The 23587-nt window shown below is 41.4% G+C and overlaps 1 protein-coding gene and 1 non-coding gene across 3 annotated transcripts in view; both read right to left on the bottom strand.

Annotated features, from left to right (window-relative positions):
* The window catches only part of LOC114229368 (fibrous sheath-interacting protein 2-like), a 33199-nt gene extending 14316 nt beyond the window's left edge, over positions 1-18883 (bottom strand). The window contains exons 1-7 of one of the 2 annotated variants that reach the window (XM_054722583.1): positions 18764-18883; positions 18352-18477; positions 16811-16972; positions 15280-15369; positions 13842-13981; positions 12356-12497; positions 11770-11880 (exon numbers count right to left, since the gene is read on the bottom strand). In XM_054722583.1, coding sequence (XP_054578558.1) covers positions 11770-11880; positions 12356-12497; positions 13842-13981; positions 15280-15369; positions 16811-16972; positions 18352-18477; positions 18764-18862 — 870 coding nt within the window. In that variant the 5' untranslated portion in view covers positions 18863-18883. The remainder of the gene's footprint in view (positions 1-11769; positions 11881-12355; positions 12498-13841; positions 13982-15279; positions 15370-16810; positions 16973-18351; positions 18478-18763) is intronic. The other variant, XM_054722590.1, reaches the window with a different exon arrangement.
* LOC114229371 (U6 spliceosomal RNA) lies at positions 16322-16427 on the bottom strand. The gene has a single exon (XR_003615458.1). It is a non-coding gene; the product is annotated as a U6 spliceosomal RNA (small nuclear RNA).
* Positions 18884-23587: the final 4704 nt, after the last annotated feature.

The raw sequence follows: 23587 nt of genomic DNA on the forward strand, positions 1-23587 counted from the left end.
GAGCTGGTTGGAGGGGATTAATGGGGCGGGAAGGGAACATATGTAATACTTTCAACAGTAAAGAATTATTTTTTAAAAAATGAAGAAGAAAAGAAAAGGACACAGAGAGAGAAGAAGGCATGTGCAGGTGGAAGCAGAGATTGGAATGATGTGATTACAAGCAAAGGGATGCCAAGAATTGCTGAGTACCACCAGAAGCTAGGAGACGGGCATCGGGTCGTCTCTCCTTCAGAGGCTCTGAAGGGAATCAACTCAGCTGATACCTGGATTTTGTTCTTTTCATCTCCTGAACTGTTAGAGAATAAATATCTGTTGTTTTAAGCCACAGAAATTTAAATGTGATACAACAGAAATTTAATTTAATAAAAATTGATTTTGCTTTGTGGTACTTTGTTACAGCAGCCACAGGAAACTAATACAGGTATGATGAGAATAATGAAGTAGGGTAGACACAGGCACTATTCAAAGAGAGAGAGAGAGAGAGAGAGAGAGAGAGAGAGACTGGGAGGATTTTTGTAATATGGGGGCTGAAAGACCTCACTGAGAAAGTGACCTTGGAGCAGAGACCTAAATGTAGTGCCAGATAGAGAGAATGTTTCAGAAAGGGAGAGCAGTAACAAGACCCTGAGGCAGGAGTGTGCTTAGCATTTCAGACAGGTGAGAAGACCTGTGCATGAAGAACGGTGGAGGCCCAGCAGAGGGCGCTGAGAAGCAAGGGAATCTGAATGCATTCGGAAGACAGAGCCAGTAGGATTTCCCATGGGTTGTATATGAATGTGCTGCATGTCCTGGAAAGAGGTGCTCAGTGAATCCCTCTGATTGGCATCCTCTACTTGTCTCCCTACCCAAAGCTTCACCTCATCTCTTAGACCCAACCTGAGGCCAGTGGGTGGGTTGGTCAGACTAGGACCCTGTTTTGGAAACTGGCATCTATTATTCCAGAATAAGGAGGGACAATTTCAACTAGCAAATTTTCTGCTAAAGTAGAGAGAAACAGTAAAACAATGAGAAATTTGTTATTTCTAAACTATTATGGGTACTGGGTACCTTAAATTAATTCCAGTCAAGCAATGAACTTCCCTGACTTCAATTTATTAGGAGTTTAGAGGAAAAGTTATGTAAAATGATTAGCCAAAGTGTATGCTATTATTTATCATTTTTAATTACATGTAGTTTAAGTACCAGTGAGTTTCTGCTTCTATTTAAGACCTAAATAGTCTAAAAGGCTATTAAATTACAAAGAATATTATCAATTGTATTATAATACCTATTTGGTATCAATTAACTTTAAAATACTATTTATTTGTTAACTGATGCAACTAGACTTTTTCAATAAAAATATACTCCACAATAAAAAAATTAATTTCATACATGTAAGAATTTAGTTACGCTGGAAATTCTAACAGGCTCTGTTTGCTTACAAGAGCACAGAGGGGAAAGAAAATAACAAATTATTACCCATAAACTTTACCCTGTAAGCCATAATTACTTAGTGGAAAATGTTTATATTCTATGATTATATACCTATTTTAAAATTAATTGCTCATAATGCTTCTTAGAAAATCACTGGGACCTTTGAACCAGGTGATAGCAGGAGGGAAGGCTATTTGATGGCCAGGATCCAGGTTAGGGATATATGATTCAAACCTGTTCAAGCAACAGTGTTAATTTGTTGATGTCAGAAGAAGATCTAAGGATGTCTGACTGGCTCAGGATTAGATTAAGAATTTGAGAAGAGGGCACAAAGGCCCTGATCACCCTCAAAAGTTTTGGGGGGTGTGTGTGGATATATACATACATCTATCTATAATAATAAAAGCCTAAGCGACCATTGCAACCGAATGGACAACCAAACAGGCTGCTTGGGGTGACAAGGCCAGCAGGGGGCTTAGTGAGGGACAACCAAATGACTGAGCAGCAGGCTGCATGAGGCAACCAGGCCAGCAGGGAGGTTAGTGAGGGGTGACCAATGACTGAGCAGCAGGCTGCGTGGAGCGCCCGGGCCAGCAGGGGGGGCAGTTGGGGGTGACTAGACTTGGGGGGGAGGCAGTTGGGGGCCACCAGGCCAGCATGGGGGGCAGTAAGGAGCGACCAGGTCGGCAGGGGGGGGACAGTTGGGGGTGACCAGCCCAGCAGGGGGTGCTTAGTTAGGGGCAATCAGGCAGGCAGGCAGGTGAGTAGTTAGGAGCCAGTGGTCCTGGATTGTGAGAGGGATGTCCGACTGCCGGTTTAAGCCGATCCCCATGATCAGGCCTAAAATGGCAGTTGGACATCCCCCAAGGGTTCCCAGATTGGAGAGGGTGCAGGCTGGGCTGAGGGGACCCCCTCCCCCATGCACAAATTTCATGTACTGGACCTCTAGTCCTATCTAATAATAGACAAATATGCAAATTGACCGCACCTTCGCTACACCCAAGCCACGCCCATCAGCCAAGCCACTCCCACCAACCAATCAGGACGAGTATGCAAATCACCCCAACAAAGATGGCAGCTAATTTGCATATCAAGACAGCGTCGAAAGAAGCCAAGAGCTGCAGAAGGGAGTAAAGCTTCGAAGAAGCAAGCAAGCCGGGGGGAGGAGAAGGGAGGAGTGAAGTCAGGGCCAGGGGCGAAGGGAAAGGCAGGCGGGCTGGCGGAGAAGGCGGGGCGGGTGACAAGGGCAGAGCGGAGGCGGGGCCGGGGGAGAAGGGAAAAGCAGGCGGGCTGGCAGAGAAGGTGAGGCGGGCAAACAAGGGAGGAGCGGAGCGGGGTAGAGTGCAGCAGGAAATTTTATTGCAGGATTTTTCCTGCAACGGGAACACTAGTATATATATAAAACCCTAATATGCAAATAGACCAAATGGTGGAAAAACTGAACAACTGGTCGCTATGACATGCGCTGACCACCAGGGGGTGCACGCAGAACATGGCAGGTGTTGGAAGTAGGCAGCAGAGTGCGGAACATGGCGGACATAGGCTCCAGCAGGATGGTGGAGCAGGTGAGTGTGAACACCAGACCAACGCGGGGCGCCGGTCGCTGCCATTGGGGCGAACCTGAAAATTCTTTGCTTCCGCACGGCACGGTCCCACCTGGCACTTTCACCCACTGCCAGCACCAGAGTCGCCACTCGCACCTGCTGCCATCACCCAGTGCTGGCCCGGATCATTCAGCCCCATCAGAGTGTGTGAGTGATGGCTACCAGCCTCAATTGCCCCTCAGGGCTTCTCCACCTTTCCCTGGTCCTGAGGGATGATCAAGGTTGGCAGCCACCTCTCACACCTGCTGCTGGTGACGGCCCCACTCTCACCCACAGCTGGAGCTGCCACTTCCACCCAATGCTAGCACCGGGTGCCGGACCCGATCACTTGGCACCATCAGCAGGTGCAATGGGTGGCTGCCAGCTCTGATTGCCCCTCAGGGCTTCTCCACCTCCCCCTGCTTCCATCAGCAGGTGCGAGTGGGGCCAGTGCCATCAGCACATGGGAGTGGTGGCGGCAGGAGCGGGCCTGCCAGCAGAGAGGGGACCAGGGGCTGCAGTGGGAGGCGGCAGCCCACCACAGCCTCGCAGCCCACAGTTCTTTTCAAGGTGCATGAATTCGTGCACTGGGCCCCTAGTTATGTACATAAAAGGGACCTTAATCTTATATAATAAAAGGGTAATATGCATATCGACCAAATGGCAGAATGACCAGTCACTATGACACATGCTGACCAAGAGGGGGCAGATGCTCAAGGCAGGAGCTGCCCCCTGGTGATCAGTGTGCTCCCACAGGGGGAGCACCGCTCAGCCAGAAGTCGGGTTCATGGCTGCTGAGCACAGTGGTGGTGGTGGGAGCCTCTCCTGCCTCCATGGCAGAGCGGGCCTAAGCTGTCAGTCAGACATCCTCTGAGGGCTCCCGGGTTGGGAGAGGGCACAGGCTGGGCTGAGGGACCCCCAAGTGCATGGATTTTGTGCACCAGGCCTCTACTGTTAAATAATGGAGTGAAAATATACTGTGTATAAATCACACACACAAAACAAAAATGGGATGGAGGGGAGACAAAATGGTGGCCAAATAGGCAGACATGTCCCGTGCCTTATCCTGGAACAGATAGAAGTAGCATCTAAATCGAATAATATCCACCCGGAATTGGCAAAGTAGATTCAGCTGGTGAGACAATTTGCAGCTGGGAAGGGCAGAGGGCACTAGGAGAATGGTAGGATCAGGGATCTGGGCTGGAGAGAGTTGTGAGACCTCTGAGCCAAGAGAGTCAGAAGAAAGCCGCACAGCACCAAGGCACATCCCATGGGGACAGGAATAATATCTGACTGTGGAAAGGGAGTCCACAGGGCTTCTGGTGGCAGGGGAGTCTAGATCTAAGTTCACAGCTGCTAGAGGCTGAGTCCAGAGGGGGCGGCCTGAAGAACAGCCCAAGCCATGCAGTGCCAGAGGGAAAGAAACTCACAGTGACGCAGTTGTTCCTCTCTTTTTTGGTCTTTGCTTTTATTTGCTAAACCCAGTTCATGGGACCTTTCAAATACATTCACCCATGGCTGAGGTGCAGGAGGAGGTGCAGACTTGTGTTGTCTGGGTAGAGGCTGTGGAGAAGCGCAGGTCAGAGAGAGGTGACCAGGAGTTTGGCACTGGGACATTTCTGACACTCCGGACGTAAGCAGCCATTTTCTCCTGAAGAGATAACCCCTCCCAGCAGTCTCCAGGCAACCAATACAGCCACACCCATACTACAGTGAGTTGTACAAAGGACACAAATCATCTGAATAGCACCGAAGAGCCCTCAGAGACTGTGTTGAAGAGAGGCTGTTCAGTCCTTGAAAGCAACCTCCCTAACTATAGCCCTGAAAGAAACAGCCACTTGAGAGATTAAGAGTGACAGTGGGCAGACAGGCTTAGTGGGCAGATTGGTCCTGCTTACTGGCAGTCAAGGCAGTAGAGATAGACACAAACAGAGGAGCAGTGAACCATTTGGAACTTCAACATGGTGCTGACTACCTAACAGGAAACTGAGAAGTGGCAGCCAGTACAGAAGTATGGGATCTTAAACCAGCCCCCATGAGGCATTAAAATTCGACTGAAATGAACAACACCTCGCTTTTTTATTTTTATTTTATTTTATTTTATTTTATTTTATTTTATTTTAATATTTTAAAAACTTTTTTTCTTCATTTTCTTTGTATTTTTGTTTATTTTTTTAATTTTGCACATTATTTTTTCCTCATTCCATTTTTTTTACTAGAGGCCCGGTGCATGAAATTTGTTCATGGGGGGGGGGGTCCCCTCAGCCTGGCCTGCACCCTCTCCAATCTGGGACCCCTTGGGGAATGTCCAACTGCTGGTTTAGGCACAATGCTGCAGAGATTGGACCTAAACTGACAGTCGTTCATCCCTCTCACAATCCGAGACTGCTGGCTCCTAACCACTCACCTGCCTGCCTACCTGATTACCCCTAACTGCTTCTTCCTGCCAGCTAATCGCTCCCTAACCACTCCCCTGCCAGCATGAATGACGCCTAACTGCTCCCCTGCCAGCCTGATCACCCCCAAGTGCCCTCCCCTACAGGCCTGGTTGCCCCTAACTGCCCTCCCAGCTGGCCTGATCATCCACAACTGCCCTCCCCTGCCAGCCATCTTGTGGGGGCCATCTAGTGATGATGTCGCACATGATGCCACCTAGGCTTTCATTATATAGGATTATTATTTTATCTTATTTTTTTACTTTAAATTTTTTTCTTTCTCTTTCCTTTCTTCTTATCTACTCATTCTCTTTCTACCTTCTCTATACTGAACCGAGGTCCTCCCCATATTTATTTAATTCCTTAACCTTACTTTCAGTTTATAAGCTTTGCCTCTACAGATTCTGCCTCCACCCTCTTTTCTGGGTGTTTATTGTTTGCATTTTTTGGTTTATCTGTTTGTTCTCTGGTGTTTTCTCCCCATATATATTTTTTTCTTCATTCTTCTTCTCTTTCTTTTCTCTCTTACCATTTTTCTTTCTTTGATATCACTTTTGCTCTCTTTTTTATGGTAGTCACTTATATTGGGTTATCGGTGTCGAGAGTACATTCGTGTTTTGTTCCCTTTGTGTCATGTCTTATTGAGTTGCATTTTGTGCTGTTTGGTCAATGTGATACAGAGCAAGCCACATAACCAGACAATCTGACAGGAGACTCCATCCACAAATAGACAATAATACTCAAGACCCAACTACACCAAGAAAACACAAATATTCCAAGTAAGGGGCACCCCTAGATTGCCCAGCCCAGAGGACTAGAGAGATTGCACTACTGGGTCCCATAAGACATCTACTATATAAGACAAATTCAAAAAATCTGGGTGGCATAGCAGTTAGATCTGACAATACGTAGAAACAATCACAAAGGAACAGCAAAAATGGGGAGACAAAGAAACAACCCCCATTCAAAAGAAAAGGAGAAATCACCAGAAAAGGAAATAAAGGAAACAGAGGCAATCAATTTGTCAGAGAAAGAATTCAGAACAATGGTTATAAGGACACTGAAAAGGACGGAAGAAAAATTCAACAACATGTGTAAGAATCAAGAGGACATGAAGAAGAATTGAGAGTAAATGAAGAATGACACAGCCACAATAAAGAACACAATGGAAAGTTTCAACAGTAGAGTAGAAGAAGCTAAGGACTGCATCAGTGAGTTAGAATACAAGGTAGAAAAAAAAAACAAACACCCAAGCACAGCAGCAACTGGAAAGAACTTAAAAAGTAGGAGGAGAACCTAAAGGAACTTTGGGACAACACAAAATGAAACAACATCCGCTTAATAGGAGTTCCAGAAGGAGAGTAATATGAGCAAGGAATAAAAAAGCTGTTTGAAGAAATAATGAAAACTTCCCTGATGTTGGGAAGAAAGAGCCACACAATTCGAAGCAGCACAGAGTCCTAAACAAGATGAATGCAAAAAGACCCACACCAAGGCACATCATAATTAAACTGGGAAACATCAATAACAAAGTAAGAATCTTAAAGGCTGCCAGAGAGAGCCACAAAGTTACCTACAAGGGATCTCCCATTAGAATATCAACTGATTTCTCAACAGAAAAACATCAAGCCAGAAGGGAATGGAATGAAATATATAAAGTGATGCAAAGCAAGGGACTGAATCCAAGAATACTATATCCAGCAAGGCTATCATTCAAAATTGAAGGTGAAATCAGGAGCTTCACAGACAAAAAATGGCTAAAGGAGTTTATTACCACCAAGCAAGAAATGCTACAGGGACTGCTGTAAAAAGAAGAAATAGAAAGGGAAGTAGGAACACAGGCATAAAGAATAAAAATGGTGACTAACAAGTACCTATCAATAATAACCTTAAACATAAATGAATTAAGTGCTCCAATCAAAAGATAGGGTTGCTGAAATGGATAAGGAAACATGACCCATATATTTGCTGTCCACAAGAGACCTACCTCAGAACAAAGGACTGACACAAACTGATAGTGAAGGGATGAAAAAAATACTCAGGTGAATGAAAATGAGATAAAAGCTAGGGAAGCAATACTTATATACCTGGCAAAACTAGACCTCAAAATGAAGGCCATAACAAGAGATAAGGAGGGCCACTTCATAATACTAAAGGGAGAAATTCAACAAGAGGGTATAACTCTGGTAAACATATATGTACCTAATATAGGAGCACCCAAATACATAAAGAAACTTCTGGAAGATATCAAAGGAGAGATCGACAGCATTACAATCATAGTAGGGGACTTTACTACCCCATTGACATCACTGGACAAATCCTCTAAACAAAATATCAGCAAAGAAACATCAATCCTAAATGACTCACTAGATCAGATTGACTTAATTGACATCTTCAGAATATTTCACCCCAAAGCTACAGAATATACATTCTTCTCAAGTGCACACAGGACAGTTTCAAAGATAGACCACATATTAGGACACAGTCAGTCTCTTCAAACTCAAAAATATAGAAATCATATTTTAAAAATGGGCAGAAGACCTGAATATACATTTCTCCCAAGAGGACATACAAATGACCAAGAGACACACACACAAAAATGCTCAAAGTCACAAATAATCAGAGAAATGCAAATTAAAACCACAATGAGATATCACCTCACACCAGTCAGAAAGTCTATCATAAAGATTTTTTTAACTCTATTTCAAGCCCATAATTTGGAGTTATGAAATACATAATGTCAAATCTGAAAGAAAAGATATAAAAATATTGATACACACACAAATGAATTTAAATATTCTTACAGTAAAACATGATGTAAAAAAAGCCAATTTAGAATAACTCTATTGGAAATATCAATGCTTCAAATAGCTCCACCATTAACATACCTTAAGGAGCCTGTAGTGATACCATGCCTCCCATCAGTGGTCATGTCTAATGGGTACTTCCTGTGCCAGAACTTACCCATTGTACTGATTGCCACTAATATTGGCTAGGATTCATTGAACAGAAATTAGCATCAGGCAAAAATTAAGGGGAAACCTGGGGCATTCTGTTGCTCTCCAAACAAAGATATTTTCAGAGATGTCTGGAAGCAAAAAAGAAGGAAAAAAAGCTAACTTGGAGAGAACTCCCACTAAAAAAAGTGGTAACAAATTGAATATTAGAAAATAATAATTACAATAAATTGAAATGAGCTGACCTTGCCATCTAAGCAGTGAGTTCTTGATAATACTACAAAGTACGTGTGACAAAAGTATCTTTTCCATACATATTTGAATTTCCGATATTAAAAAATTTGTGATATAGCAATATATATCAATGTATAACTAAATTATGTAAAGCTTATACTTAGTCTAGGTATGTCAAAAATAAGTTACCTAAGATGATTATACTACACTAGAGGCCTGGTACACAAAATTCATGCACTCGGGGGGGGGGGCACCAGCCCGGCCTGAACCCCCTTGCAGTCTGAGAGCCCTTGGGGGATGTCTGACTGATGGCTTAGGCCCGCTCCCCCAGGGAAGCAGGCTTAAGCCAGCAGTCGGACATCCTTAGTACTGCCGCGGAAGTGGGAGAGGCTCCTGCCACTGCTGCTGCGCTCGCCAGACATAAGCCCGGCTTCTGGCTAAAAGGGTAATATGCAAATCGACTGAACGGCGGAATGACCAGTCGCTGTGACACACACTGACCACCAGGAGGCAGACGCTCAAAGTAGGAGCTGCCCCCCGGTGGTCAGTGCACTCCCACAGGGCTGGCAAGCACTGGTGAGCGCAGCAGAGGTGAGCGCAGCAGTGGTGGAGCGGACCTGAGCCATTGGTCGTACATTCCCTGAGGATTCCCGGACTGCTAGAGGGCACAGGCCCAGCTGAGGGACCCCACCCCCCTCAAGTGCACAAATTTCATGCACTGGACCTCTAGTTTATAATATTAAACCAACATTTATTGATATGGCATGTTGCCATTGTTATTTTAAAAAGTAATCTACGTACCCTGGCTGGCTTGGCTCAGTGGCTAGAGCATCAGCTAGCAGACTAAAGGGTCTCAGGTTCAATTCCAGTGAAGGGCATGTACCTCAGTTGCAGGCTTGATCCCAATGCAGGAAGCAACCAATTGATGTGTCTCTCTCGCATTGATGTTTCTCTGTCTATCCCCCTCCACTCTCTCTAAAAATCAATGTAAAAATGTCCTCAGGTAGGGATTAAAAGGATAAAAATAAATAAAGCAATCGACAAAACAGCCTAAGAGGTATACTAACATGAATTTATTTATTTATTGGAATATTTAAATATTCAGAGAAATATTATGTGTGTGTGTGTACACAGTTAATAGGGTGGTGCTGGGATTGCAAATGATTTCTCTTTAAACAGATTTATACTCTAAATCATAAAATATTATATATTATTTAAAATTAAAAGCACTAACTTTAAAATTAACTGGCAGGTAAAAATTGAGAACTTTTCCCAAGAAATTCTAAGAAAAAAATCAGTTATATCATTTTTCTATAAGAATTACAAGTATAGTTCATGGTGTGAGATAAAATCAAAAGTAGTTACTATATATATAAAAGGCTAAGCAACCGTCCAACCACCCAACCGTCTGACTGGTAGCTGTGACACACAATGACCACCAGGGAGCAGACACTCTGACTGGTAGCTATGACATGCATTGACCACCAGAGGGCAGATGCTCAACACAAGAGCTGCTGAGCTATGGTGACTTGGCAGCAGCAGTTCTTGGGTGACGCACCCTGGAACCAGAGAAAAGGGAGCCTGATTGCAGGGTGTGTCACCCGAGAACTGCCCTCTCACAATCTGGGACCTCTTAGGGGATCCAGTAATCCCACTTCTAGGAATATATCCCATGAAACTAGATACACCAATCAGAAAGGATATATGCACCCCTATGTTCATAGCAGCACAATTCACCATAGCTAAGATTTGGAAACAGCCTAAATGCCCATCAGCATATGAGTGGATTAGAAAACTATGGTACATCTACACAATGGAATACTACGCTGCTATGAAAAATAAGAATTCTTACCATTTGCAGCAGCATGGATGGACCTGGAGAGCATTATGTTAAGTGAAATAAGCCAGGCAATGAAAGAAAAATACCACATGATCTCACTCATTCATGGAAAATAAAGAACATTATAACCTGATGAACAAAAAGATAGATACAGAGGCAGTAAAGTACCGAACAGACTGTCAAATTACAGCGGGAAGGCTGGGGAGTGTTGGGGAGGGGGGGAAAGAGATCAACCAAAGGACTAGTATGCATGCATATAAGCACAACCAATGGACACAAGACACTTGGGGGTGTGGGATGAGGGCATGCGACGGGGAACCAGAGCCTGGGGGAAGATCAATGGGGGGGAAAAAGGAGATATATGTACTACTATATGTAATACTTTAAACAATAAAAAAAAATTCTTAAAAAAAAAAAAAGGCTAAGCAACCGTCCAACCACCCAACCGTCTGACTGGTAGCTATGACACACAATGACCACCAGGGGGCAGACACTCTGACTGGTAGCTATGACACGCACTGACAACCAGGGGGCAGATGCTCAACACAAGAACTGCTGAGCTGTGGTGACTTGGCAGCAGCAGTTCTTGGGTGACGCACCCTGGAACCAGAGAAAAGGGAGCCTGATTGCGGGGTGTGTCACCCGAAAACTGCCCTCTCACAATCTGGGGCCCCTCAGGGGATGTTGGAGAGCTGGTTTCGGCCTGATCCCTACAGGCCAGGCTGAAGGACCCCACCTGCCAGAGGGACCCTGCTCACTCTGCAGACACCCTTCAAGCCTCGGCGCCACCCAGGTGCAGCCGGCCGGGGAGGGACCGTGGGAGGTTGGCTCCAGGATGTGCCCAGCCCATCTGGCCCAGTCCTGCCGGCCACCTTCTAATTAATTTCCTTTCGATGTGCAAAAATCAATGCACCGGGGCAGTAGTATCAAATAATAAGGCAGGACTTTTTATAGTATAGTCAGAATGTACACAAATCATTTAGGGCAGTGGTCGGCAAACTCATTAGTCAACAGAGCCAAATATCAACAGTACAACGATTTAAATTTCTTTTGAGAGCTAAATTTTTTAAACTTAAACTTCTTCTAATGCCACTTCTTCAAAATAGACTCGCCCAGGCCGTGGTATTTTGTGGAAGAGCCACACTCAAGGGGCCAAAGAGCCGCATGTGGCTCACGAGCCGCAGTTTGCCGACCACGGATTTAGGGGAACCAACCCATTGTCATCTTGTATAGTGTACTTTCAAAAATCCAAACTAACAAAAGCTTCTCCTCTAACAACCCAGATTAGAGGTGAAAGTTAAATCTACCTTTTTGTCACTCTCTCTTCTATTTCTGCGCCGTTGTTCCTCTATCCCAACTTCTCTCTGAACACCTTCTGCAGACTTAGTCAGAAGCAACATCTCTTTTTTCTTCCATTCCTGGAGAGCACAGTGTTACTGTGGTTAATGTTTACAGTAACCCTTTGTATTTTTTCCACGACCAATAAGCAAATTAGTACAAGTCAAGAGCCTAACAGAAACCAGGTCAAGTGTAGGGAAAGTCATACATGGCTTTTGAATGGGCTTCTTTCCTTCCTGCACACTGACTAGGAATGCAGGCATGGTTATTTTTCACTAAATTTAAAAAGGTATCCCCCTCACATTGAGGGTGATCAAGGAGTTAAATGGTGCCTGGTAACTTCCACAATCCTCTCTTTAAGAACAGATATAATTTGTGGTGTTAGCCTCATTATTTTATGTAACAACTTGTATATCATAGCTGTGAAGAAAGATTAATGTGGGTAAATTACCTAGACATGAAATGGCTTCAAGAAATATTATAGACAGCTAAAATTATTTTCAAATAAAACACTAGGCACAATTTTTCTCCTAATATTTTAAATGTATCTCTCACCTCTTCAAATTTTTTACGAAGAATATGTTTTCGTCTTGTTTGTTCCTGCTGTCGTTTTTTTTCTCTTTCCATCCAGAGGAGGCGCTGCTCTTCTTTTGTACGTCCACATTGGTCTAACTTCCTACTTATCATATCCAAATAACTAAATAAAAGTGCAAATGCAAGCAAAGGTGAATTGCATGTTTCCCTTATAGTGGCATTAGCTGCTTTGATACACCCAGACAACCTCCTTACTCAGTCTTATTTCTTGCACTATAAGAATTTTCAGTTTCTCTCTCAGTTCTATTCATGGATTTGTAAGCCAGCTCTCACCATGCTTTGTCATACAGATCTCTCTACCATGTCAGTATCTGTTCTTATGTCCAAGACAGTGGTAAAATGTGGAGCGGATTCCTTCAAAACATTTTTGCACAGTCCTAGCCATTTTGGCTCCATGGACAGAGTGTCAACCTGCAGACTGAAGGGTCGTGGGTTCTATTTCAGTCAAGAGCAGGTACCTTGGTTGCAGGCTCAATCTCTGGCTCTCATGTGGGAGACAACCAATCGATGTCTCTCTCACATAGATGTTTCTCTCTCTCTTTCCCCCATTAATTCCACTCTGAAAATCAATAGAGAAAATATCCTTGGTTGAGGATCAACAACAACAACAACAAACATTTTGCACAGTAATTATTCATAACTCAGTGGGTTTATGTATATGAGTTTGCAAAGAAGGCTACAATAACTGAACATTTAATTTCAAATCTAGAAAGAAAAAAAAGTTGAATTTCCGAAGAAAAAGATGTGTCCTGGGTCCCCTGTGACTTACAGAGCCTTCAACATCTTCCATCTATAATCCGGGTCTCTGGTATGTCAATATGCTTATGGAACTACCACAAAATGGACCCACAGAATATAAAAGTCAGGCTATGTAGCCCAATCCCTCACCTTAATGAAGGATGAAAGAGGAGGAGGATAAACCGATAATATCCCTAAGATACGGGCTTGACCATGAAATGGTAATGGTTGAGCATGAGCAGGTAATATTTGAAGAGCTTAGCATTTTCTTTTGGGGACAATGCACCTCTATATTGGCATTAGATATAGTTTAGCCAAACCTCTATTTTTGACTTTGCATGAACCTCCTTAAATTCAATGCTATCAGCTCTTAAAGATGAATCATAAAAAGCTACTGCTAAAGGCTGCTGCTAAAAGATTGTTTTCCTTCATTTGTAACTACAGAAAGAATTTTGGATCTCATTTGTCCTTTAGTTATCAGTTTGGATTACCTCTTGTACCAGAAACCCTGCTCTTCCTTTCCTTGACACTCAAGTTCCCAATTTCTGTACCTCTTGGTCTCCCTTCCTCTCTATACTTAGGTCAATAGTGGAATTAAATGGTGTCTACTACATTTTTAAAAATTTCTAGCTTCAATTCTTTCTAGCATTTTTCCAATTTATTTAAGTCCACAATCTATACATAAAATATACATTCACTTCCATCTTACCTGGGCCCTTCTACTGGCTCCGGTTCCTTAAAAGATTGGGCTTCCTCCCATAACAACCAATTTTGGAACAGTGCATCATCAGGAAGTCCACGTAGTTGATTGTTTTCTTGTAGTTTATTTATTTGTTTTGCAAGCATTCCCTATTTTAAAAAGTGTGTATCATATAAATGCATATATCTGTATGTGTGTATATTTATACATATTTATAATGTTTTTAAAATTTACAGAAATGAATTATCCTTTGACATACCTTTTTATACTTACTGTTTAGTAAACTTCTTGTACTTTCTAAATAACTAAGTCTGTTTAACTGCATTTAAATCTATTTTGAATCCATTACAGACACGGGTAACTGAACCAAAGTAAAAACATATCTCTCTACAAATGAAAAGTAAATATCTCATTGTACATTTCCATCCATTCTGAAAAAAATTAAATGAAAGTATGGAAGAAGGACAAGAGAAACTCTAGACACAGAGGGGGAAACAGAGAACACTTAAAGGTAAAGGTAAGTTATTCTCATTTCTAAACCACTCTCTCAACTGTAGAACATAAATTTGTAAATACACATACCTTTCTTGACCCTAAAATCCAAATTCACTCATGGGCATGTGTTTGCATCACACACACACACACACACACACACACACACACTAATTTTGAGTCAAATATTGAAAGGAGCCTGGCCAATGTGGCTCAGTTGCTTGACTGTTGTCCCATGCACTGAGAGGTTGCTGGTTCCATTCTGGTCAAAGCATTCCCCTCATGTCACATGTCTGGGTTTCAGGCTCAATTCCCATAGCGGACAGACTGGAGGCAGCCACTCCATGTTGAGCTCTCATATCAATGCTTCTCTCTTCTCTCTCTCTCTAAAAAAAATCAATGAAATTATTCTTTTTTAAAATAAAAATTTTAAAATTGAAAAGAAGTCACTATTCATACCCACTCTCTCTACCCCTAATCATTTCACTTTACCTTTAATATAATTTTTTACTGGATGAACACAGCTGCATGTGCATAAGTACATACACACAGTGTACAAGTTCTTGAGTCACCTGTAGGACATTATAACTATTCACACTGTTTCTCTCCTGTTAGTCAAGCTGACTTTGGTTCCAGTTTAAAAATCTTGTTGCCACAATAGATTATTCCTATTGGCCCCAAATCAGAAGAAACACACTGGATTAGCAAGTTAGTTATTAAATTATACCCAACTACCACTGGCATATTAATAGATGGCTTGGTCCCTTTCCATTTCTTGGCCCAATAAAACCACCTCAAATTCTTCTTTATTCCTGCTCTAAATTTTCATTTGGAAAAAATATTTAATTAGTCGGTCATAATAAAAGGTAAAAGTATTATAAGAAAATACTTTTTATACAAGTAAACCTTTCTTCCAAACCTTATGTAAGAAAACAAATTTAACTATTTAACTTACTTGTTCTTTTAAGTAGTGTCTTTCGAAGTCTAATTTCAGACTTGTAAGATATTGCCTATACTTGTTAAACTCAGCCAAGTTACATATAATCTAAAAAACAAAACAATAACAAAAAATGTAAATTTAAACATTTAAAAATCATAGCAATCACTTTCTGAAGGAAAAATGTTAATAATATACAATTTGATAGCATTTTGGTATCAAGAGTAATAAATTGCTAACAATTTTGTAAGTAGTATCTCTCTACAATTGTTAAACAACAAGACATTTCTAAGTCTCATTACTTTTTTAAAATGACTTATGAATTTAGTACACATAATTGGAGTTAGTAGAATAAAATACCAATCTATGTATATAAAAACCTAATATGCTAAGTGTCTGACCAATTGGTTGACCACTTGATCAGTTGCTATTACACACACTGACCAACAGGGGGAAGACACTCCCACCAGTCAGTTAGCTTGCTGCTGGAGTCCCACCAATCGGGACTGGGCGAGATGGGCCCCCACGCCCTGGAGCCAAACTCCCATGGTCCCTCCCCAGCCTCTAAAATATTTCTTCTAATTAATGTCCTTTCAATGTGCATGAATTCATGCACTGGGCCTCTAGTATAATAATAATTACATATTCAATACATATCTACACTAATAAAAGAGAAAGATGCAAATTGACCATACCTTCGCGACACCCATCAGCCAATCAGGACTGATTATGCAAATTAACCCACCAAATATGGCGGGTTAATTTGCATATGCAGGCACCAAGTGCCCAGGGACGGGGCAGGATGCTTGCATCATCACCATGGCAACGACACAGGCATTCTGCACTGCCCCAGCAGCTCCGGGCCTCTGGGCAGCGTGGGAAGGCAGAAAGGCAGCTCCGGCCAGAGCGAAGGCGGTGCCGGCAGCCAGGGGAAGGTAGGCCCATTCTTGCATGAATCTTCGTGCATTGGGCCTCTAGTTAGAATATAAAACTATTCTTATGTTTTATCAAGATTGTATCAGGCTAATATTGCTGTGTTCCTAATTTTTTTTTCTTTTTAAAAAATATGGAAGGCATCATGGATTTGCATATCATCCTTACACAGGGGCCATGCTGATTTCTCTGTATCATTCCAATCTTAGTATATGTGCTGCCAAAGTAAGCACCCGTGTTCTTATTTTGTCTTTAGTTTTTAAAAATTTCATAAGACATAATCCTTGACAAGCATACAAAATCATGGAGACAGAGATAGAGAACTATGATACAGTCAGAAAAATATGTTTATATCCTCAAATTATTTAGTTATCATATTTTGATATTATAAATAAAAAAGTTGGAAGAAGTAGTATCATTTAGAAACACAAATGTTGTTTGATTTCTTTTGACCCAAAATACTAAGTAATTTATACAATTCCTCATTAAGTATCTCTCATGACCAAGTTAAAAGTGAAACCCCTCCCCCACCGCCCACCCCAGTGAGGTATAGAAGCCAGTTTATATCAAGTCTTGGAAGTCTTCAATGATTAAAAAGAAGTAATCTTCAACCCACTTCATCATTGCTGGTGATGTAGCCTCCTTTCTTTAATCTTCTCCGGATATCTTCACGTGAATGGTATTCTCTTAAATGTGGATCATGAAGACTATTATATTGGTTGTCCAAAAGTCGACAATAAGGATCAGTCAGGTTAAAACCATAAGAAGGTTGAAAAAGCTGCAAACACAGATTTAAAAAGATGACAAATGTAAAGTTAGAAAATGACTGGAATTTTTGTTCAAAATAAAGCATGCAAGAAGAATTTGACGTGGAGAAAACCAGCAACAGAAAGATTTGGATTGTGTAATGCTAATTGCTTATTCCTACCCCCCTCACCCATACATATACACACACACCTGACCTGAATTATTCTAAAAACCCACCCTCACTCAATTCCTCCACTGATCTCCATCAGTCTCTGCCCCTGAGCCAGAAAAGAAAGGAAGAGAGGAAATGAAAGAGACTAGGATAAAATGTGTTTTAATGGATAAAGCTAATGCTAAGTTCTCCATTTCCTCCCTTTCTCATCCAGGTCAAGGCACTGCATTCAAAGTATAAAGAAATAATATTAACTATGACTGTTACATCTCAATAATCTAAAGTGAAGAAATTGGAAAATCTTTTTCCAAGGTGCATGGAAACAAGTTTATCAAATAATAATAGAAGTAAAGCTCAGATGTTAAAAATGATGGATTAAAGAGTTATTGTTTCTTGGGATCTTATCTAGTACAAGAAATCAAACAATCTCAAGTGCTACAGTCAGGAAAAAATCAAGATCTGGATTTTAAAGTTCAATATGTGAGAGGAGGTATGAAAGACCCCAACTGGAGGAAACTGAGATTCTGTGTGGGAGTAAGACTGGATAGGAAAGTTGGGGGAAATCATGGAGTCTCTTCGGGGAGGCAGAGCCTTCTCCCATTAAAGTGAAACATAACCAATGGACGCAAAACACTGGGGGGTGAGGGCATGTATGGGAGTAGGGGGGGGCAATGGTAAGATATGTACACATATAATACCTTAATTTAAAAAATGGAGAAAATAAATAAAGTGAAGATAAAGTACTGAATCAGGTCAACTCATTTCAATTCCATTTTATTGTCACTGTTGTTATATTTCTCTCAAAAAAATCATAGAAAAGTTTCTATAATGAGAGTTTTGTACAATTTATGATTGGTTAAAATCATAACATAATTAAATGCCAGCCAACACCAATAATTTTCCACCTTTGAACCAAACATAGTTATTTCTGAGTAAAAAAATCTCACTAAATAAGTGTATTTTGTGTTGTTACAAAGAAAAGTTAATATGCTTCCAAAACTTGAGAGAACTAAGAATAACACCTGTCCATCCCATGATTCTGTGCAAGCCATACTAGATGAAGTTACTTGGCATGAATGCTAAACAATATCTTGGTTTACATGTGGGTTTGAGTTGATTTTTTTTTTTTTCTGGGACTGTTAATGCGAATTCCCTTAATGGAGTTTGTATAATGTAGCACCTGACTTTAAAAGCAAGTAGAAATTGGCAAAGTCAACCAATGTCAAGACAAAAATTACCTTTTTGTTTAACTTTGTGGTATAGTATAAATTATTGCTCCCTGGGATCACAGGCAGCTTGACCCCAAGAGGCAGATCCAGTAGTGCAGTCACTCCAACTCCAGGGAAGTGGGCTTTGTGCACACCCTGTCAGGAACAATTGGAGAGTTTTGTCTTTCCTTTTAGGCTTTATTTACTTAGTTCAAGTCTATCTACCCCTACTTTAACCAAAGAAGCCAAGGGTCATACAGTCAGGGTTAAAGGGGCCTGGCCTGCCAGACAGCCCCGAAGACCTCCTGGTCTGTCCCTAGCCAGTTGCTGTTCCCCACTGCACTGCATGAGGGCATCCCAAGCACCACAGTTACACCCATGGGATCTGTCCGTGGCTCTCCTTGCCCCGCCCCACAGGAAAACGGAGCCTCTTGCCACTCACATCTCCACACTGCTGGCTGTTGTTGACCAGGCTGCTAGAGTTCTTCCTGGTGGTAGCCCCGCTGGAAGCCTTGGAGAGGGTGCTAAGGTATTGCTCCATAGTAGGCGTAGGCCCCTGCCCTCCTCATCTCTTGTCCCAACAGCCCAGAATGCCCAGTACCCCCTGGTCCCCAGGCCCCACTGTCTCAAAGTTCCAGGTTGGAATGTGGGGGCCCCAAAGGGCCTCAGAGGGCTGTCCCCTCTTGCTTGAGGCTTAAGTCCCAAAGTTGGAGAAAACAGTGTTAAGAGGCCCACAGTCAAAATATAATTTCTCTGAAACCAACAGTCAAACCAAACCCCAAATCACAACATATAATGCTTTGCTGGCGCATAGCTGGCTAATTTCTTCTGGCCTCCAAGGAGCTATGGTTGCAGAAAAAGAAAACTCCAGGAGTGACTGTACCAACCATTCTAGGGCCAGAGGCCTGGCTTTCCACCTGTCCCCTCGCAGACACGATGACCACACCCTGTCCCAGGCTCCTGCAACCACTTCCCACTCAAGGTCCCAATGATGTTACTTTTGACCCTTGTTTCTCATCCAGTTAATCTGACTGCTACCTTTTATCCTTCCTGATCCTTTGGTGTCCACTGTCACCTCTCTTGCTTTAAGCCAGGGGTCCTCAAACTTTTTAAATGGGGGGCCAGTTCACTGTCCCTCAGACCGTTGGAGGGCCGGACTATAGTTTAAAATAAAACTATGAACAAATTCCTATGCACACTGCACATATCTTATTTTGAAGTAAAAAAACAAAACGGCAAAAACACCCTCATGTGGCCCGCGGGCCATAGTTTGAGGACGCCTGCTTTAAGCTCTCCAAAAGTTTAAAAATTAAAAGTTACAGTAATGTGAAAGAAAAATACCACATGATCTCACTCATTTAGGGATAGTAAAGATCATTATAAAGTGATGAACAAAAAGATAGATACAGAGACAGTAAAGCATCAAACAGTCTTTCAAATTACAGGGGGAAAGTTAGGGAGAGGTGGGGGAGTTATGAAATCAAACGAAGGACTTGTATGCATGCATATAAGCATAAACAATGGACGCAAAACTCTGGGGGGGGAGGGCATGTGTGGGCGTGGGGTGGAGGGGGGTAATGGTAAGATATGTACACATATAATACCTCAATAAAAAAATATTAAAAATTAAAAGTTACAGTAATGTAACATCCAAAGTTCTCAACAACATATATTCATTCATGTAATCGAATACGAACAGGCAACACTTAAGCGTTAAGGACTGTTTCTACCCTGCTTTGCTCCATCACAATTACTGCTCTCAGCTCCAGAGCTTAGGCCCTCTCTGCCCTGCACAGCTACTTCCTCCAAAGGCTGATCTACCAAGCATGCCCAACTCCTTTTCTGGGTCTCAAGTTAAGATTAAGTGATAGGTTGTTAATATTATAATGATGGTTTTAATTGTCTGATCCACATACATGCTTTCTACTGTTTTTATGGTACTGCTTTAGCATAAAGTCAGTGAATGTTAACTTCTAATCAAAGCTGGATCGGAAATTCTTTTCCAGGATAATGTCCTTATAGGGAAATTCAATTTGATTATTCTAATTCACAGCATCCACTCCCCAAAACGAGAAATACCTGCATTCATTTATTCAATAAAATATATCATATTATTGATTTCCTTTTCCTCAATTTTCAGCCTTCCTCTGCTTTTTCCAAAATTTTAATTAAAATTGAAGTAACAATCAATTCATTATTGCTGAATGTTCAACCTTTGGGATAAAGGTTTCTGGAAAAAAGACAGTCATAGGTTTGTAATGCACAGATTTGGTGGTCTGCACCTTAACTAAGTCTTCAACTTCAGTATTACCAGTAGTGAGACAACCTGACATTTTATACATCCTGATGGGCTCCAGCAAGAAGCATGTAATATTCTTGCTAAAAGTGTTTAACTTAAATCTAAGCATGAAGAAATGATTACATAAATTCAGAATGTGAGACATTCTAACTGCCTAGACTCTTCAAAAAGAAGTCAGTGTCATGAAAAACAAAAACAAGGGGGTTGCTTGATTAAAAGAGACTTAAGAGACAAAAACAAATGCAATAAGTGATCTTTTATTGGGTCCTGGTCTAAAAAGAAACATTTAGGGAATAATTGGGTGAATTTAAGTTTCTAGCATATTAGATAATATTACTGAATTAATTTTCATTTTCTTAGATGTGATTAAGAGTACTTTTATGTAGGAAAATGTCCTTATTCTTAGATACTTCTGCAGTATTAAAACTTTGAGATGAAAACACTGCATTGGGGTGTTGAATGTCTAAGTAAGCAATTACAATATACCAGAAATTATGCAACAAGTAGCATATGCTCTTAGGCATAAGGACTCAAGAAAATTCAGATAGGTGAAATTAATTATAGAACCCAGAAGAATTGTAACTTACAGAAAAATAACCTCTATGGCCTAAATGAAACAGTGGACATTTGTTGGTTCTTCAGCTTTTCCATTGATCATTGAAGCTTCAATAAATTCCTTTTTTGCTGAAGTTAGTTAAAATTTGTGATGCTTGCAATAAAAAAAACACACTTAATATTCTGAGTATATAAGATTTAAAACAGATTTACTATCACATTTTCATATAATTAAAGAGTTAAAAATTAATAAAGTGACACAGCATCTTAAGTGTTCCCAATATTCTGCCAATTTGAGATAATCTATTAACTATCAAAAATCTACATTTTAACCCTAACCGGTTTGGCTCAGTGGATAGTGTCGCCCTGCGGACTGAATGGTCACAGGTTCGATTCAGGTCAAGGGCATGTACCTTGGTTGCGAGCACATCCCCAGTAGGGGGTGTGCAGGAGGCAGCTGATAGATGTTTCTCTCTCATCGGTGTTTCTAACTCTCTATCCCTCTCTGTAAAAAATCTACATTTTAAATCTATTTTTTTAAATCTACATTTTAGCTATTTGAAAAGAAATGTTTCTAATTTTAGGATCTAGGACTTGACCTTTATAAAACACCATGAAAATAACATATCCTTCTTAGTAACATAATTTATTATTTTACTTTTTCATTTTTGAGGTTAAACGTCACTTCTCACTACTATTTCTAAAGTTCACTTCTAACAGCTTTGATTACCTTGCTTTGTTCAGGGAAACTAGGTAAAATAAAATGAAGATTAGATAGAGTAAAAGGCTCTGAATAATAACCTAATTACCACCAATTTAAAAATGTGTTTTACATTTTTAGAGAGCAGAGTTTCAAGGGCTTAAGTCAATAACAATTATATCAAAGATTTCTGGATGTCAATGGTTCTTGAAAATACATATTCATACATTAATTCTTTCAAAAACATTTATAAGAACCTACTATATATAAGAGCAAAAAAATTTATTTTGTTGTTTATGGTTTCTCATAAAGTATAAGCTTGATGAGATCAAGAACCTTGCCTGGAATCTATGTGGGTACTCAATAAATATTTGTTGAATGAATGAAGGATCCTAAGCACCTAAGTTACAACAATACGACACTAGTTAGCCTCTGGACCTGCAGCAGGTGTAACTCTCAGTGCCCATATCATCCAAGCAGCTACGAAAGATAGCAAGACCGCTAGTCTAGACCCGGCAGACAGAGCCAGTGGGGGGGTGGAGGGAGGGGGAGGAAGCTGCAGTTTCTATTGCCTTTTTGTTTTAATATCTAAACCCAGAGCACAGAGTTTTCAGTTGCAACTACACACCGAGGCATTGGTACAGGAAGGGAGGCGTAGACTTGAGGTGCCTGAGGACAGGTGGGGTGGGAAGCAGGGCAAGGAGACTTGGAAAAGCAGTAGTCTGGAGTCCTGCATTGGGTCATTCATATGCTTTCAAACTGAAGCAGCCACTTTTCCTGGGAGGAGCTATGGGGAGGGGGGGTGGAAGGGGAGGGGTGGAAGGGGGGAGGGCGAGTGGGGAGAGGACCCACCCTAGGTGATACAGCTTGCCAAATCCAAAATCCCACTTCTAGGAATATATCCTAAGAAATCTGAAACACTCATCAGAAAAAATATATGCACCACTCACTATGTTCATAGCAGCACAATTTACAATAACTAAGATTTGGAAACAGGCTAAGTGCCCATCAGCAGATGAGTGGATTAAAAAATGGTGGTACATTTACATCATGGAATACTATGTAGCAACAAAAAAAGAAAGAACTCTTACCCTTTGCAACAGCATGGATGGACCTGGAGAGTATTATGCTAAGCAAAATAAGCCAGTCAGAAAAGGATAAGTATCACATGATCTTATTCATATGTAGAATCTAATGAACCAAATAAACTGATGATCAAAAATAGACACATGCCAAAACCGGTTTGGCTCAGTGGATAGAGCATCAGCCTGCGGACTGAAAGGTCCCAGGTTCGATTCCGGTCAAGGGCATGTACCTTCGTTGAGAGCACATCCCCAGTAGGGGGTGTGCAAGAGGCAGCTGATCGATGATTCTCTCTCATCAGTGTTTCTAACTCTCTATCCCTCTCTCTTCCTCTCTGTAAAAAATCAATAAAATATATTTTTTTAAAAAGAAAAGAAAAGAAAAATAGACACAGAAACATAGAAGCCTGAACAGACTATTGAACCTCAGAGGGAAGGCAGGGGAGGATAGGTGGGAAGCGATCAACCAATGACCTTGTACACATATATGCATAACCTGTGGACACTGACAATGGGATGGTGAGGGCCTGGGGGATGATGGGAGCAGGCTAGAGAAATTTGGAGAAAAGGAGGACCTATATAACACTTACAACAATAAGGATTTTTTTTAAAAAAGAGTAACAACACCAA

This window comes from Eptesicus fuscus, chromosome 2 (genome assembly GCF_027574615.1).
Source record: "Eptesicus fuscus isolate TK198812 chromosome 2, DD_ASM_mEF_20220401, whole genome shotgun sequence".
Classification (NCBI taxonomy): Eukaryota; Metazoa; Chordata; class Mammalia; order Chiroptera; family Vespertilionidae; genus Eptesicus; species Eptesicus fuscus.